This window comes from Athene noctua, chromosome 13, assembly GCF_965140245.1.
Source record: "Athene noctua chromosome 13, bAthNoc1.hap1.1, whole genome shotgun sequence".
NCBI classification, from domain to species: domain Eukaryota; kingdom Metazoa; phylum Chordata; class Aves; order Strigiformes; family Strigidae; genus Athene; species Athene noctua.
Window position 1 is genome coordinate 4050385 of NC_134049.1, and position 15906 is coordinate 4066290.

At 43.8% G+C, this 15906-nt stretch overlaps 1 protein-coding gene across 2 annotated transcripts; it reads left to right on the forward strand.

Annotated features, from left to right (window-relative positions):
- The first annotated feature begins 4336 nt into the window (after window positions 1-4336).
- On the forward strand, window positions 4337-9427 carry CTXN2 (cortexin 2). Of its 2 annotated transcripts, none has more exons than XM_074916755.1 (2): window positions 4337-4451; window positions 9022-9427. In XM_074916755.1, the coding sequence occupies exon 2, from the start codon at window positions 9076-9078 to the stop codon at window positions 9322-9324; it is 249 nt and encodes an 82-aa protein (XP_074772856.1). In that variant the 5' UTR covers window positions 4337-4451; window positions 9022-9075; the 3' UTR covers window positions 9325-9427. The 2 variants fall into 2 exon arrangements, with proteins under 2 accessions (XP_074772856.1, XP_074772857.1); XM_074916756.1 differs by having other exon boundaries at window positions 4356-4451; window positions 7139-9427.
- Window positions 9428-15906: the final 6479 nt, after the last annotated feature.

A 15906-nucleotide genomic window follows, 5' to 3' on the forward strand; every position in this document is an offset into this window, starting at 1 on the left:
GGCAGCCCAGAAAGCCAACGGTATCCTGGGCTGCACCCAGAGCAGGGTGGGCAGCAGGGCGAGGGAGGGGATTCTCCCCCTCTACTCTGCTCTCATGAGACCCCACCTGGAATACTGCATTCAGCTCTGGGGGCACCAACATAAGAAGGACACAGACCTGCTCAAGTAGGTTCAGAGGAGGCAACAAGCATGACCACAAGGTGCCTGGAGCTCCTCCCCTGTGAGGACAGGCTGAGAGAGTTGGGGGTGTTCAGCCTGGAGAAGAGAAGGCTCCGGGGAGAGCTTAGAGCGGCCTCCCAGTACCTGAAAGAGGCCTACAAGAAACCTGGAGAGGGACGTTTTACAAGGGCATGTAGTGATAGAACAGGCTGTAATGGCTTTAAACTGAAAGAGCGTAGATTTACATTAGATGTAAGGAAGGACTTCTTCATGGTGAGGGTGGCAAGGCACTGGAACAGGCTGCGCAGCGAGGTTGTGGATGCCCCCTCCCTGGAGGTGTCTAAGGCCCCTTCCAACCCAAACCATTCCATGATTCTAATGACAGGCTGAGTGACCCTAACATACCCACCATCTCCCCCTTTCACAGTGAGGCAGTAAACACCTACCTCCTGCAGGTCTAAAGAGAACCCATCCCACCTTAGAAGCCCTTTGCCCTCTCCCTGTTGGCTAGGGTCTCCCCCCAACCCCAATGTGGAGGAGCTGGGGACATACCTGGGGACATTTGCCCTCCTCATGGACCAACTCTCCTGTCCCACTCACACCAGGTGGCACTGTTGGTTTTCACTGTATGCATGCACTCTTCCCCCTTCCCTAACACTGATGTGTGCTGGACTTAAAAGATGTGATTTTCAACCTTCTTAAGCTTCTGAATCCCTAAGCTTTTCCTATTTGGAGAGTGGGCTTATTCAGATATTTAACACGGGAAGACTGCCTTTGTAGAACTTGTTTTTCTGCCTCATTCCTGGCAGTCACCAGAGGAGTACCCTATGGACCCCCAGGACTGCAGACTACACGTTTGAGCCCCTGGTGAAGTCAGTATCTAGTAAGAGCATGGCCCTTTGGACAAGCACGGAGATAGATTCAGGTCCTTTAAGACTACAGAAAAAGCGGTGGTAGAACAGAGGTGTTTATCCTTTTTAAAAACACTAAATACCCTAATTAAATTACATAAAATAATTCCTACTTACAACTCGGATCAATACATAAATTAATATATAATCCTCTACATAATATATAATCCTCCTTCTTTCACTGTGCCCTCTACTAGTGCTTTTATCTCCCCCATATACTGTTGCCTTCTGATGATGCATGTTTTCATAACCTTGCTTAGACTTGCTTAAATTTGCTTAGGAGGAGAATTTCAACTTGATCTGTTTCTTCTTGTGCACAGAATTCTTCACTGACTCTACCGTCATCAGTCCATTTTAAATTTCCAGCAACTGAAGGGAGAGTTTGTTTGCTTGTGGAGGAATGCTCAAAGAGCTGTTTAAAGCTAAACTGAAAAGCAAGCTACAATGGAGTTAGTCATCCCTCAAAATAGTTACATTTTCTTCACACTTACAGCACTCAAATGATCCTTAAACATCAAAAAGTACTAACCAGCTAATAGCTCTAAGACTTCCTTATTGCCTTTCACTCACTGGCACCCACTTGGCTTTAAGTGCCTTGTCCAACCTTAAATTAGGCCAGTTGAATTTGCAATGTCAATGTACCAAATTACTACATGATTATCAAATCTCTATTTCTGTTCAAGGGCTCTTCTTTGAGGAAACACAAGACTCCCTAAAATAAGGAGTGAATCAACGGCAAATATGATTGAAGTCAGATGGAAGTAATAGTTATTGTTCTGTTGAATACAAAGAAGATGAAGCCTGATAAAGTGAAGAGTAGTGAACACTCCATTTGTCCATGAATCCAGCACAGTCACACATACGCTGCTATCCCATTTGCCTTACAGAAAATCACTGTTCCTGTGCAAGAGAAAAACTAGTGACTTTATAGTGAAAAAGCAATGAAATACAGGAAAAATATTAAGTCATTCCTTCACTTCTCCATGTTAAAATATAACATTGTGAACAGAAACAAACGTCTGCTGACAACTGGTAGCTGAAGAAGGAGGCTGATTGCCTGTTAGTGGCGACCAGTTTCTTTTCCATGAAAAGTGGATATCCAACACATAAAACCAAAAGTAAAGTCTTTAAAAGGGAACATGAGTATCAGATTCCTAGAAATAATCATGATTTCAGCAACCTCTGCCATGCCATAGTACGAGAGGGGCATTTATTTCACAGTTAAAAACCCCTCAACATTCACTCCTACAAGAACACCAAGAGGAAAGGATAATATCAGATCTATAGGGAGGAAGATACCACAAGTAAATCTTTTCCAGGAGAAATGGTAGTACAAGACCCAGTATCCATGCCCAAAATCTGACAGAAGAGGCAAGAAACCTACTCAGAGTTCAGGTATTTCTACCGTCAATATTGCCCCTGATTCCCAGAGAGAGCTGATATAGTGGTCCTGGCTACTCCCCAGACCTAGACCTACTTACAGTGAGGTTCTCCAAGTATAGCAATGCTCAACAATTACCAGAAAAACATGGATTTATGTCACTCTCCTGAAACAGTGGTGCTAGATTGAGGGGGCACCATGCAATTCTAAGCCCTTGTGTGTTTGCTGATCCCAAAATCCCAAACCATAGCTGTTTCCCTCTAGCGAGAGACCTTCATGGGGCCCCAAGTAAATCAGGGACAAGGCTAAAAAAGAAAACTAGAGCTCCTTAGGAACAGAAGAGGCTCCTTATATACATATTCTGAAAGCACAATCTTATACTATTTAAAACAATCTATTTATAAAGTCTTCATAGATCTTCAAATATGAAAGGCACTTCAAAAATTAGCTTGACATCATTTCAGCAACCAACATTGTTTACCACATGACTGATGCTGCCACATTAGAAGATCAAACTAAAAACCATTAGCAAGCGCATAGTTAACCATCGGTTTAACTATTAGTTCTGCTAGCAGGAGAAAGGATTTTTTTGGAGACTACCCAGTGCTCAGAAGCCCACTGGGGACACAGTGGAAGAATCAGGCATTAAAATGGCAAGCAATGCAAACCCCTTTCCCCAGCTCGTATTAGAAAGAAAAAGGTTTAACCTGCCCTAGTGTTATTGTGTGTAGCAAGAAACATGTGGCGTTTAAAAATTATTTTCTACAGAACGAATTCTGCTAGTAGCTCTACGGTGGCCTCAAAAATCTCATGACGCGTGGCACTACGATACAGTCCTGTTCCACCGACCAACGCGCATCCCTGCAAGGGTGTATTCAGCAGCGTGGCACACAAATATGGATTCACTATAGTTTAAATCAGATTTATTGGGGCAATATACAGATCCAGCTTTGGGAAAAGAAATCCTCTTTCCTTATCCACCTTAAACACCTGCTGTTACGGCAAATGGAAGCCTCCCTAATGCACAAGGAGCTAAACACAGCTAAGGGAAGGATGGAGAGCGAGGTCTGGGCTTCCGCACCAGCAGCGGCTCCCGGCCATGTCGCCACATGTTCCACCGTCACGGCTGTTAAAGCCACCGGGAGGAGCCGAGGCCACACGGCAGGTGCAGCCTCGGAGGCTTTCAGCTCGCCACGCGAAGCGACTCGGCATCGGCGTGCCCAGCCCTGCTCGGCGCTTGCCGGGTGGCTGTTGCGCGGCGAGCAAAACGGCCCCGCGGCGCCCAGCGCGGCTCTACAGGTCCCGCTCCGCGCCGGGGCTGCGCGGCTCGGCAACGGTGCCTGGCTGCCGGCCGGTACCGGGGGTCCCGGCTCCGGGGGGGCGGCAGGGCAGCGCCCCTCCTGCGGGTACCGCAGCCCCATCCTCCATCGCTGCAGGGACCTCTGGGGCCCCGTCACCCAGGCTGGGCGGCGGGGGAGCGGGGAGGAGGAGGAGGAGGTGGAGGAAGAGGAGGAATTGGCGGAGAGGAGGAGGAGGAGGAGGAGGAATTGGCGGAGAGGAGGAGGAGGAGGGTGCTCCCGCGCGGCTCCGCGGCGGCCCGGGGCCGGGCCCTTACCGATGCGCCGCACGTAGTGTTTTGCAGGAAGTTTCCACGCTCCTCAGTTTGATCCGTGCAAAGGGGGGGTTGGAGAGGAGCGCGGCTGAACGGCGATGGCAGGGGGCGGGCGGGGAGGAGGAGGAGGCGGTAGCAGCAGCGGCCGCGTTTAATTTTTTAATTAGGGCGATTTGAGCATCTCCCGGCGGGGTCGCAGCGCCGGGTGGCGAGGGGAGCCCGGGCGAGCCGGCCCCGCCGCCCGGGACCACCCCCCGTCCCCCGGGGCCGGAGCCGTGCGAGCCGTCGGGGCTCCAGTCTGGGTTTTCGACAGCGGCCGAAGCGGGCCCGGAGCCGCGGAAAGCTCCGCGCTCCGCCACCATGGGCAGCGCGGGCGCGGAGGAGAAGGGTTCGTAGCGCGGGCGGCGCGGCGGGCCGGGGGGCGCGGGGGGCCTGACCTTGCGGCACCGCCCGGCCCGGCCCGCGGGGGCAGGCACCCCGGGCGGGGGGCGGCCGAGGGCGGAGGGAGGGCAAACGCGCAAATCTGCGCCCCCCAGGGAAGCGGGGCGGTGAAAGTGAAGGCTCTGCGTGCAGCCCTACAGCAACAATTGCTCTGCAGGTGCTCGCTCTCTCGCAGCCTCCATCCCCGAGGAAGCAGGCAACACTTTCCCACGTTCACAAGTTGAGGATGATGCTAGTGAACGTTTTATTTTCCTGTCTCTCTATATTATCCAAACCTAGACCACGTACATGAATTCACAGCACAGGAGCTCTCGTTGACAGAGACTCCAGGTTTGCGTATTTACAAAGGATGAAATCTCATTTCTGCAATTCATTGCTGGTCTGAAGGCTGGAAGTGTCACTGCCCGGCTGCAGGTTCTTTGCAGGGGAATGCTGTTCATGTGAAAGTGTTGCCTGCGCCCTGAGTGCTGCAAAAGCACCGCCTGTTTTTGTGGGGCTTTGCTCTCCTTGCAGAACAGTTAGCCAAGCTTTCATCTGCCGGGCATCCATGCCCTGGCCTTCCTACTTACATCTCCCTGGATGCTGTCTCAGAAACCTTACCCCAGAGAGACAGTCTTCTCCCCAGCGATTCCGAGAATACAGGCATGCGGTGTGCACAGGAGCATGACAGGTTGGCTGTGTGCTCACAGAGCTGTTTCTGCAGCATTCCTGGCCATGTGTTGTTAACTCAGATGGCTTAGACCCTTTGGACAATTCTTGCTGATTCCTGTTTCGTTAGGTCTTTTCCATTGCTAATCCTTTTGCCCTACCACCTCCTGTGCCCAATTCCTGTAATAGCATTCCTGGGGTACAGTTCAGTTCCCTTGACCAGATAGCTAAGTGTAAATGAAGTGCTGCTGAAGCTCCCAGAGGATGCCTGTTTGTCCCTAACCACACCAGCACCTTTTCAATTCAGGCTTGCTGTCACTGAAACACAAGCCTGGGACTAAAGCTATTTTGAAATACCTTCAGAATGACCAGATCCATGAACCAGCAGCTGGGCTGCAGACATCCAAGGGGAGAACAGATGGCAACTGATTTAGTCCATTTTGTTACACGCTATCGTTTATGAAGTGAGTTTGCAGGCACCTGAGGCTTAATCATGCCAGGAGGATGAATGCTCCTAGCTTGAGCAGACGTTACGGGTACTCATTTCCAGTACTGAGCCATTACAAAAAAAACCCTATAGGGGGTTCTGTGAGGGAAGGACTGAAACTCAAAACACAAGGAAGATTACTGAGGAAGTCTCTATCAAAGACTTACTGGCTACTTTCTTAATCTTCTCAGTATCTCCAGAAACACAGGGGTGGATGCTAGGTCTAAAAAAAGTGACGCCCAAACCACCAAAAAGCTGGGGTTGGGATCTTCAATCCACACCAAACATTGGCAGAGCTGGGCTGGTGATGCTGCTAGAATAAGAATTTCAACATCGTTCTTCCAGCTGCCTCACAACACTTAGAGCCTGTGGTGTTCCCCTTCACCCTCCACAGGTGCAGCCAGCACCCCCAGCTCGTACTTCTGTTCTTACCTTAGTGGTCAATGTGCTAAGTTATTTTCCTCATTCCTGTTTTCTCTAGGGCTCCCATTGTTTCTTCTGGCCTCACAAGGGCCTCCAATGGCCTTTTATTTCACAGCAGGATGTTAAAGAGCCTTCCTTTATGCCAGTGTTTTTATACAGGCAATAAATCAAAGGATGAGTAGAGTCTTGACCTATAAAAAGAAGTCAAGAGGGATCAGTCTGAGGTCAGCCCCTACAAAATGACTGCAGATTCTAACTGATATAATGCCTGTCCCCATCATACTGCCCTAAAGGTTATCTTCAAGGATTTTTGGATCGAGGCCATGTTAGTTAATATTCACGGTCTTCTGACTCACGAGTTGACACATACACTGCAGCAGATGAAAGGGTATCTGACTAACTGGGAGAGGACATCTAACCTGTATGCAGCACTAAAACGTGAAAACAGTAAAAAGGCACTCAAGGTCATTCTTGGTACCACAGTGTTGGGGATACATAATTAGAGCAAATTGTTCTGGGAACTTTAAGGCTTCAATTACAATTTCTGAAATTTGGGACAAGGAAGAGAAGAATTCAAAGCTTAAGCAAAATGCCCACTGTTTTCTCATGCAGCTCTTTCAGTCAAATTGTTACTACTCCATGTTGCAGCATCAGTCAAGCTTTGCAGAGTTCTGTCCCATAACATCTCACAAGCTCATAACCTATAAACAAATCCCACTAATTCCAGTGTGTAATCTGCAAAATTAGTAAAACTGGAATTTCTACAGTGAAGAAATGTCACCTCAAACATCTGCATATTTCTCTGGACTCAGCTCAAATGCAGGGTTCTCCATGGCCAGCCTGTTCCCAAGATTTCTCTCCATGTCTTTCAAGATAGCAATCAGGTTTTTGGGTCTGGCTTTCCTAAGTAGTGTCTACATATCATTTTATAAGCCTCTAATTTAATTTTTATAACCCAGTGTCCGAGGACTTTTGGAAGGTTTTTTTTTTTTTCTTGACTGGCTCATGTTCAAATCAACTGATTTGTGACATAAATTTGTGATATTGAACTTTCTGTGATTTTTTTTTTCCTACAGAAGGTCAAACTTAATAGAAAAATTGGAAGTATGCCCAATGAAAATCCGTACAGCAGGTGGGCTTTATCAATGATGTATTTTCAGAAAATAAATATTGATTGTTGTTGACAATACTTCTAATTCCCATAGGCTATGTCTGGATCTTTTCTCCAATTTAACAGGAATTAAACCAGCATGACCCAAAGAGCAGAATATCATTCAAAACAAGGAAGGATCTCATCCACAGCTCTACAGAATAAACATGGTTTATTGTTATGCTCTGGCAAATGTGTAAAGACTAATAGGAAACCATATTATTTAATGCCTAATATATTGAGGGTTATTGCAAAAAAGAAAAAGACTTGTGCCTTGTTCTTTTAATCCTTGTTTTAAAATTTTTATTCTTTAGCATAACATACCAAAATCCCACAAATTCTGAAGTGAGAAAGGAGACACCAAACAAGATAAAAGTTCTATCCATTTCTGTCCTCCCAGGAATACCAAATCTTATTTTTAGTTTTCCTGTTGTTATTAATTGTAGCCTGACTCATGATATGGCTGCTTGCAGCCATGACTGCAGTACAGATGCCGGAGCTCCCTTTAAACTGGCTGGCAGTACAGGTACCTGAAGCAGTGTAGCCATGGCAGCACAGAGCTCTGGGTGGCCTAATTACTCTGCCAAGAAATAAATGGATACTGGGAATTCCCTGGGGAAATATTGATAAATTTTTAACGAAAAGACTTTTCCCTCAAGGCATGTTAGTTAAATAGGTGTTAACAAGAGCCAAAAAACCTCAAGCTCCAACCTTAAAATAAAAATGTCTTTGTCCTTTGGCACTTCTGATGTCCCAGTCCTTCCAATTCTCCTGCTGCCTATAGAGACAAAAGAAAGATCTGATTTCAGTATCTGATGGAAAACCTAAAATAAAGCAGGATGATTCCCAGCCCCAACTAAAATCTATAGATAAAATGTCCTTAAAAAGACAAAAGTCTCTCCTGGCTGGAAACACACAGAGCTCTCCTGGTAGCAATGCCGGGGTGGAGATGCTCAAGCATCCTGTCCCCATAGGACACACATCAGGGTCAGTCCCCTGAGCTCCACAAGGAGCATGTTCAGACCTGGTGTTTACTATGCCTGTAAAAATGTCAGGATATGTAAGTATTTAATGGGGAAGACCAAGGAGGAGAAACAAATGAGAGCAAGATTTAGGGGAAGGGAATTCACTTCTGTTATCTCTTCTCCCCTCCTCTTTCCTCATACACAAGAGTGGACATGTATAGAGGAAGGTGAAGGGGCAATTTTACCAATATGCTCTCTTTCTTACAAGCTCAAAATGCACACAGCATTTTTCTGAAAATGGAGCCCAAGACTTCACTAAAATTGCACACAGAATGTTTTATTTTACAAGTTGAATCTATTTGTTTAGGTTTACAAGCTAAATGACATGAGCAAAATCCACATGATTTGGCTGAAATTCCATCTGAAGTCACTGTGAGTTTAACTAGTTTAAGGACTGAGCCATAAAGCCATTTCAGAAAACGTACTGGTTTCTCCAGGTGGAGACCTTGGTGAGTATTTCCAAACCAGAATCTGTAGGCTTGTGCCCAGTCTGACAAAACACTGTTTGCAACAGCCATGTGCTCAAATTACTCTGTTTTAAGGAGGCAGAAAGCCAGAAAATTGTGTTTGCTGTCTCATAACAGAGGCCAAGTAAGCGGATGGTGTATAGAGGCTAAAAGTTGCAATTTTACCACATTAATTTAAATGTGAAAAAACAACAGGACACTACTAAAATCCAGGCTGGTTTTCATTTCCAAATGTTCATATGCTACAGCTCAGATATACACACCCATTTAGATCACCCATTTAGATCTAACCAAACTGATTCTACTTTTCTATGCAGGCAAAGAAGCAATAGAGGTGAAAATCCCACAGAGTCACCAGGATGTGATGCCCAATGATGAGCAGTAATTACTGCAGCAACACTTCAGCCAGCATGAGTGTCAATGAAATGTCTGCCTTCCCTCTGACTTTAGAGCAAAAAACTGGCTTTGCCTTTGTGGGGATTTTGTGTGTTTTCTTGGGACTTCTAATTATCAGATGCTTCAAAATCTTGCTCGACCCCTACAGTAGTATGCCTTCTTCTACATGGGAAGATGAAGTTGAGGGGTTAGATAAAGGAACATTTGAATATGCTCTTGCATGAAAACTCACAGAATATCCTGCCTTAAAATTGTTGTTGATTTCATTTTGGAAACCAACTGTTGTTAATTTGTTATACATATCTGCCTTTTGGAGATATGTTGGTGGCATCCATTTTGTTAAATAAATATCTGTTGCAAACTCGAAAGGCACTTCATGTTGCTTTTATTTGAGGAACAATGGAATGGTAGATAAGAAATGGTTAACAGCAAAGAAACACTACAATAAAAAATTCACTAGAAAGTTATCATGGCCAAAAAGTATTTTAAGACTCAGATGATATCTGCCTCTTCAGAGGAGGATCTCACTTCTACTGTATCTCATGACAGGCTAGAGAGAAAGGTGAAGGACAAAAGACAGGCTCATGAACGGTGAATGCTTAAGTGGTAACTCCCCCCCCTCCTCACCTGACACAATTTTCTGAAGCTCAGAGACTGCTTGTATACTGAGAATACAAAAGTGGGGAATAACAAAGGGTTGTGGCTCAGCAGAAGTGCCTGCAGGAGGTGTGTGTAGTGTTGGTCCATGCTACCAATAATAAGGAACTGACAGGAAAGCTGAAGATCAATTGCTAACTCACCTCTGACCTTCCAAGAAGAGCAGGTCCTGTACTACTGACTGTTTATAGGGAAAGTGTTTGTTGCTTCTCCTGTGTGAAACTTAATGTGGTCCTCTGCAAACAGTGCGTAGCTCTCAGGAGAGTATTTTTTTGATGGGTCTCTGTTCTACTCTATAGCAACAGAAAGTCAAACAGAATTAGTGGAAGGTATTCAAACATTCAGCAATACAAAATATATTACCTGCTCAGAACTCCAGTCCAAACTAACACTGCCACAGTCCCAGTTCACCAGTGTCTCTCTAACATATTGTTAAAAATTTTAGGTGAAAGGGAAAAAGTGAACGTTAAGTAACCAATCTTACAGTCTGGCTGAATTGGTCAAGGCATGCCATTTTTTTTTTTTACTCCTCTTGGTTGTGGAAGATGATTCAATTTGAACTGGAACTTAAACTGCCTGGTTAACAGCTCCCAGCAGCAGTTACACCAGCCTGGCAAGGCCAAAGCAGAGACAGTCACACTGCATCCCCATTTGTACTCAGCCCCCGAAAGGGACAGGGGTCCAGAGCTGATGGGAGATCTCGGGACTCTCCAGCCCCTCTCCACAGCTGGTTCTTCAGTTTGTGCTCCTACAACTGTGCACAGCGTATGATCTGGACTGTCAAGCTGAAGAATTGGTCATAGGAGATCCTATCAAGGCAGAAGAACTAACAGTGAAAGCAGAGACTCAGATCTGGGTATTCAAGGTCACCCTCGCATACACAGCTGTTTAGCAAGTGTGACAGTACTTGACAGAAATTCAATTCAGTTTTTAAGAAGGTTGGCATTAGAATTTTAAGCACTGTCACTTTTGCTAAACGGCTCTGTTTGCAACAAGGAGCAAAGACAAGGAGATCAGTTACAGCAGTTGGTTTCTTTTGCATGTATTCTGAAAAATACATATTGCCCCTTTTGCCCTATAGACTAGGCAGAGGCAGTCAGTGGAACAGCAGAGCACAAGTGCCATTTGGAACATGAAATACTCGATTGTACAGGGAAGGACATGAATCTCCTGTCTGAAGAATATAGGAGAGGAACAACCAACACTAATCTACAGTGGTTCACTGGAATTATAAAACATAAAACAATTTTGTGAATGTAAGAGTTTTTAAACTGCTTTGGATTCTGCATTTAAAAAAAAAAAAAAATGCCAAACCCTCAGAGATTCAGTATATTGTATTTACCCTAGTTAATTTAACCACAAAATCAAAGGTAGATATCAGTAGACTGGTTCATGTGATCTGCTACTGCTGGATAGGATCATCCACTGCAGAGACCTGACACTGCCGTTCTCTTTACACACACGCAGTCAGCACAGCTGGGCTCTGTGCTGTCAGGTTAGAATGCTGAAGGTACTTAAGTTATCTGGGTTAAATATAGTTCAGTTATCTCTAAACTACACAGCAAACATACCCAAAGAACCCCAATACTGTCTTATTACTTTTGTTCTTGACTCAGCCTATTGCTGGAAGCAATGATCAAATTCCCTCATGATTACAAAGCTTCATCATTTCCTGCCTGCCCTTCTCTGCACCCTCAAAAGACAAGGGAGTCAGCCTTCCCAGAAAGAATACACAGAACATAGTTTTTCAAAGGTTTTCCTTAAATATACAGAGCAAAACTTTGAACGGGGTTAGGAGCAAATGGTTCATAAACGCAGGTAGGACAAGGGGACCCACCAGTGTTTGATCCCGCTGACTCCACTGGAATCTCTTCTGCATAAAATGTGCTGAGCAGAAGCCTGAACTCTTGTTATCTCCATTACTATATATGCAGAACTGAAAAATAGAGAGATCATGATCTGTGCACAGAATCAGGCATAGCTGGGAGGGAAATGGAGATAACAAAAGTATTTTCAGGCCCATTAGAAATTTTGCAATACCATAAACCCAGTAATTGTAATGGATAGGTACATTTGCTGGTTAATAGTTAACAAGCTAGAATGCCTGTCTAAATCACCACCTAGAAATGTTTTGAAAGAGAGGGATTGGATGGTCTATTCAGTATATTAAGCAGGAGGAAAATCTGGCCAATAAGGCAGAGTCTGTAATGCCTCAAAGAGAGGGACACACTCATATGCATGAATAAAAGAGGCAGATTGTCCTTCCCTAAAAACACAGGATTGAATGGTAAGTTAAACTATCCTGAGTAAGGTAAACTTGATTATTTATGTGTAGCGTTAGAATACTAAACACAAAATTAATGGCAAATAACAGTTGAGACACCTCTGGAAATAACACTGTGAAAATCAAAGTATTATTTTCAAGAACAGCAGAAAGGTAAGAGACTTTTCTTTTCCTAGCAAAATAGTAATATTATGGAAATAAGACAGTGAAATTACAGAATCATTTTACTTGGTAGCAAAAGTCTCACTGTCATCAAAGAATCAGGATTTCATTCAGTCATAGAAATGGAAACAAACCTAGTTTCACTGACCTTAATGACAAAAGATTTGTTTTTGTCCTTCATGCCTGAAGATGAAACACTTCCTGACAACTTGAAAAGGCTGAAGGAAGCAGAATGCTATCTATGATCAGAAATGTGTGGTAGCAGTAATAATAATAATAATAATAATATTGATCATCCAAACCCCGCAGAAGTAAAATAAACTAAATAAATGTAACATATTGCTGTGAGGCTTACAAAACATTAAGCAGGAAAACCAACATAAATATTAGAGGGTTATAAAGTGGTATCATAGCAGAAGAGGTGACAGCAGAATATTATCTATAGATGATGAAAGAGCTGGGAAAATGTGCTTTAGCTATATCTCATCCTGAAGATGGAGGACATTTGATTATCAGCTCTTCAAATTATAATTTTGATATGTGATTTTAGAGAAAATTTATATTGCTGAGATATAAACATTGATGAGATATTTTATCTTTCTGTGCCAAGGGGCCAAATGCATTTCACAAAATCATTGAGAAATTTAAATTGGAAAAAAAATCTCTGGAGGTCACCTAGTCCAACCTCTTGTGAAAGCACAAAACTTTAAAAAAAATGCCTCTAATGGGCTTATTTACCCAGATTTTCAGTTCATATATTCCTTTATATAGACATATTTTGTTTGTAAAACTTTCTGGTTTACATACACTTGCAGAGTTTCAAAGTCTAAGCATGTTCTGGTTTAGTCAGTTTGAACAGACCTGGACTCCCACTGAATTACACAGGCCTATACAATCACACTCCCTTATCTCCTTAGAAGTATGTTTCAAGACATACGGATTGCCATTGTTTCAACAGCTCATTTCAGGGCCATCCAGGCCATGCTGGAAGTTGCTGCAATGGTACTTAACCCACTAAGGGCCTTAAATATAAGCGCCTCTTTGGCTCTTGGGGTTTTTCTTTGCTTGTTTGGTTTTTTTGAGGGGGTCTGTGTGGCAAAGTGGAGGTGGGAAGCAGATTGTACAACTCTCAGATGTTCACCTCTCTGTGGGCTGCCACTCAGAGGGACCTAGACAGGCTAGAGGAATGGGCCAACAGGAATGTCATGACACTCAACAAGGACCAACGCCAATCCTGTACCTTGGACAAACTAAACCCCTGCACCGTACAGGCTGGGGCCTCATGGCAGGGAGCAACTCTTCTGGAAGGGACCTGGTGGGCTACAGAGGAGTCAGCACCATGTCCTGGGAGCAATGAAGGTGAAAGGTGTCCTGGGCTGAGTTAACAGGACCACAGCCAGTAGATCAAGCAAAGTGATCATTCCCCTCTATTCCGCACTCATCAGACTGTACCTAGAACCCAGTTTCTAAATTTGTCTACCTGTCCCCCATCACGTGCCCATGTAAGAAAGATGTTGATAAATTTGTGTGTGGCTGATGGAAGGCCACAAGATGGTCAGGGGTAGAAGCTTTTGCCCTATAAGGAAACAGGGCTTGTTTAACCAGAAGAAGAAAAAGCATGAGTGGAACCTAAGCAGCCCCCCCGTACTCCCATGGAGGTTACTGACAAGGCAGAGCCATGCTCTTTACACAGCAGAAGAGTGAGAGGTGATGGTAATAGAGTGACACATGCACGGTCCCAAATGGATATAAAGGGAGAAAAAAAAAAAAAAAAAAGAGGATAATTAAGTAGTAGAATAGGCTGACAAGGCAGATTGTGGAATCTGTCCTTAGGAGATGTCAAGACCTGACTGGTAAAAGCCCTGAGTAACCTGATTTACATTCAGTGTTCCCTCTGCTTTGAGTGGGAGGATGGACTAGATAAGCTCCCAAGGTCCCTTCCAATCTGTGTGATTCTATGACTTGCTACAATTTTTTTCAAATCATCATAAAGGGTATTTTGAGAGTACAAATATACAATTAAGTGTAAAATTCTATGAACCTTCCAACGCCTAGGACTATTTTTAATATTTCTCAATAATTACTACTTTACCATAGTCATTTATTTCCTCCATTATAATTTAGGAAACCCAGTGCTATTTTTGGATCTGTTTCAGTTGCCTATTTATTCCTCCATATTACATTAATTTTATTTACTTAAAAAAAGAACAATTTGCTATATCTTAGTTACCTGATCACAAATTGTTGCCATCCTGGAACTACCGAAAACTTAAAGCCTAGCTTTTGTAGTTAATTTAAAAAAATGTATTTGATTCAAGCTTTTATAGTCTAAAATTAAATTTGCATTGAGAGAAATATACATGGTAGCATAATATTTAAGTGGAACTTGAACACTAAATGGACTTCATGGAATCTTGTGTCATATCCCTTGTACTGCCTACACTTCCACTGGCTTCAATTAAACACTGAATTATTAGAAGAAATACTATATTTGAAAATCAATTTTAGGTACTTGGAATCTGATCCAAAGCCCATTTTATACAGATAGTGCCGCAAATCCTGATTTAGGGTTCTGCCAACTATGCCAGTTTGCTGTGAATCCTGATTTAGGATCCTGCTGACTGCCAATTGCTGACTGTCACAAATGTGTGATTTAGGTCACTTAAAGAATCCACCATCAAAAGCATTAGCAAAAGTGGTTTTAATATGACGTTGTAAAAGTGTGACTTAACAAAGTTCAAGGGGAAGGTTCACTCTATTACTGTATGGCACAATCATTTGAACAGTGATTCAAAACTATCAAGGCAAAAATCAAAGTTTCCAAGACAAAATCGAAGTTTCCAAGACAAAATCAATGTTACCGTATGTTTTGCTGATTAAGGATACCAATTAAACTACAAGGTTATGTGTGATTTCAGTCGCTTACCAAAGACCTGTTGCTGGCAAAAGGTCTCTCTGATTTGATAAGCAACCTTGAGAGGTGTCCCAGCTCTAGGGGAGATCACCATGCAGCTAGGCTGCACAGCAGGGAGAGCTCAAAGAAGGCTCGCTTAGGCTGGCATATTTATGGAATAAAGTGGTTGGCTTGTAGTCAGGTTACATGTGATGGAAAAGGTATTGCATGGGACCCCTTGTACCCACAACTTTCCCCACAAGTCTTGGAAAAGCCACCTGCTATTCATGTGTTGCTCTCATGATCACTATTCCAGGCTCACGTGCATTGATGCTCGCTCTGCTCTTTTGCGGGTTTTCAGAGAACAGATTGAAACTAGAAGAGATCTTGGCCCGTTTACAGCTTAGACCTTTGGAGGCTGTAGCAAACTACTGCTAGTTTAGTTAAGGGGTTGAGTGCATCTGTCACAGATGGAAACATCCCCACAAACCTAGTCTTTGGCTCAACTAGTCATAGGATGTCAGTCTCACGGATATTTGGTGAGGCAGGGGAGAGCTTATGTTGGAAAATTTATCCAACTGTGCAAGTTAATAGAAATGTTTTATTTCTATTTTTTACGGCAGAAACACAGCAGACAACATTAGGAAGACTACTTAGAGATTTCAAGAGAAATTTCTCAGAACTTTATTATTCGACGAGCAAAGACTTCATATGCAACAGCACTGAGCCCTTTGCTGTAGCTGCAACTAACTAGCTGCAGCCACAGAAGAGTAGACGGATCAGTGATCTAAGCCTAGCGCATCCTTGAAG

Coding starts and splice junctions, on each gene's coding strand:
- CTXN2 (XM_074916755.1), top strand. CDS start 9,076: ATGATGAGCAGTAATTACTGCAGCAACACTTCAGCCAGCATGAGTGTC.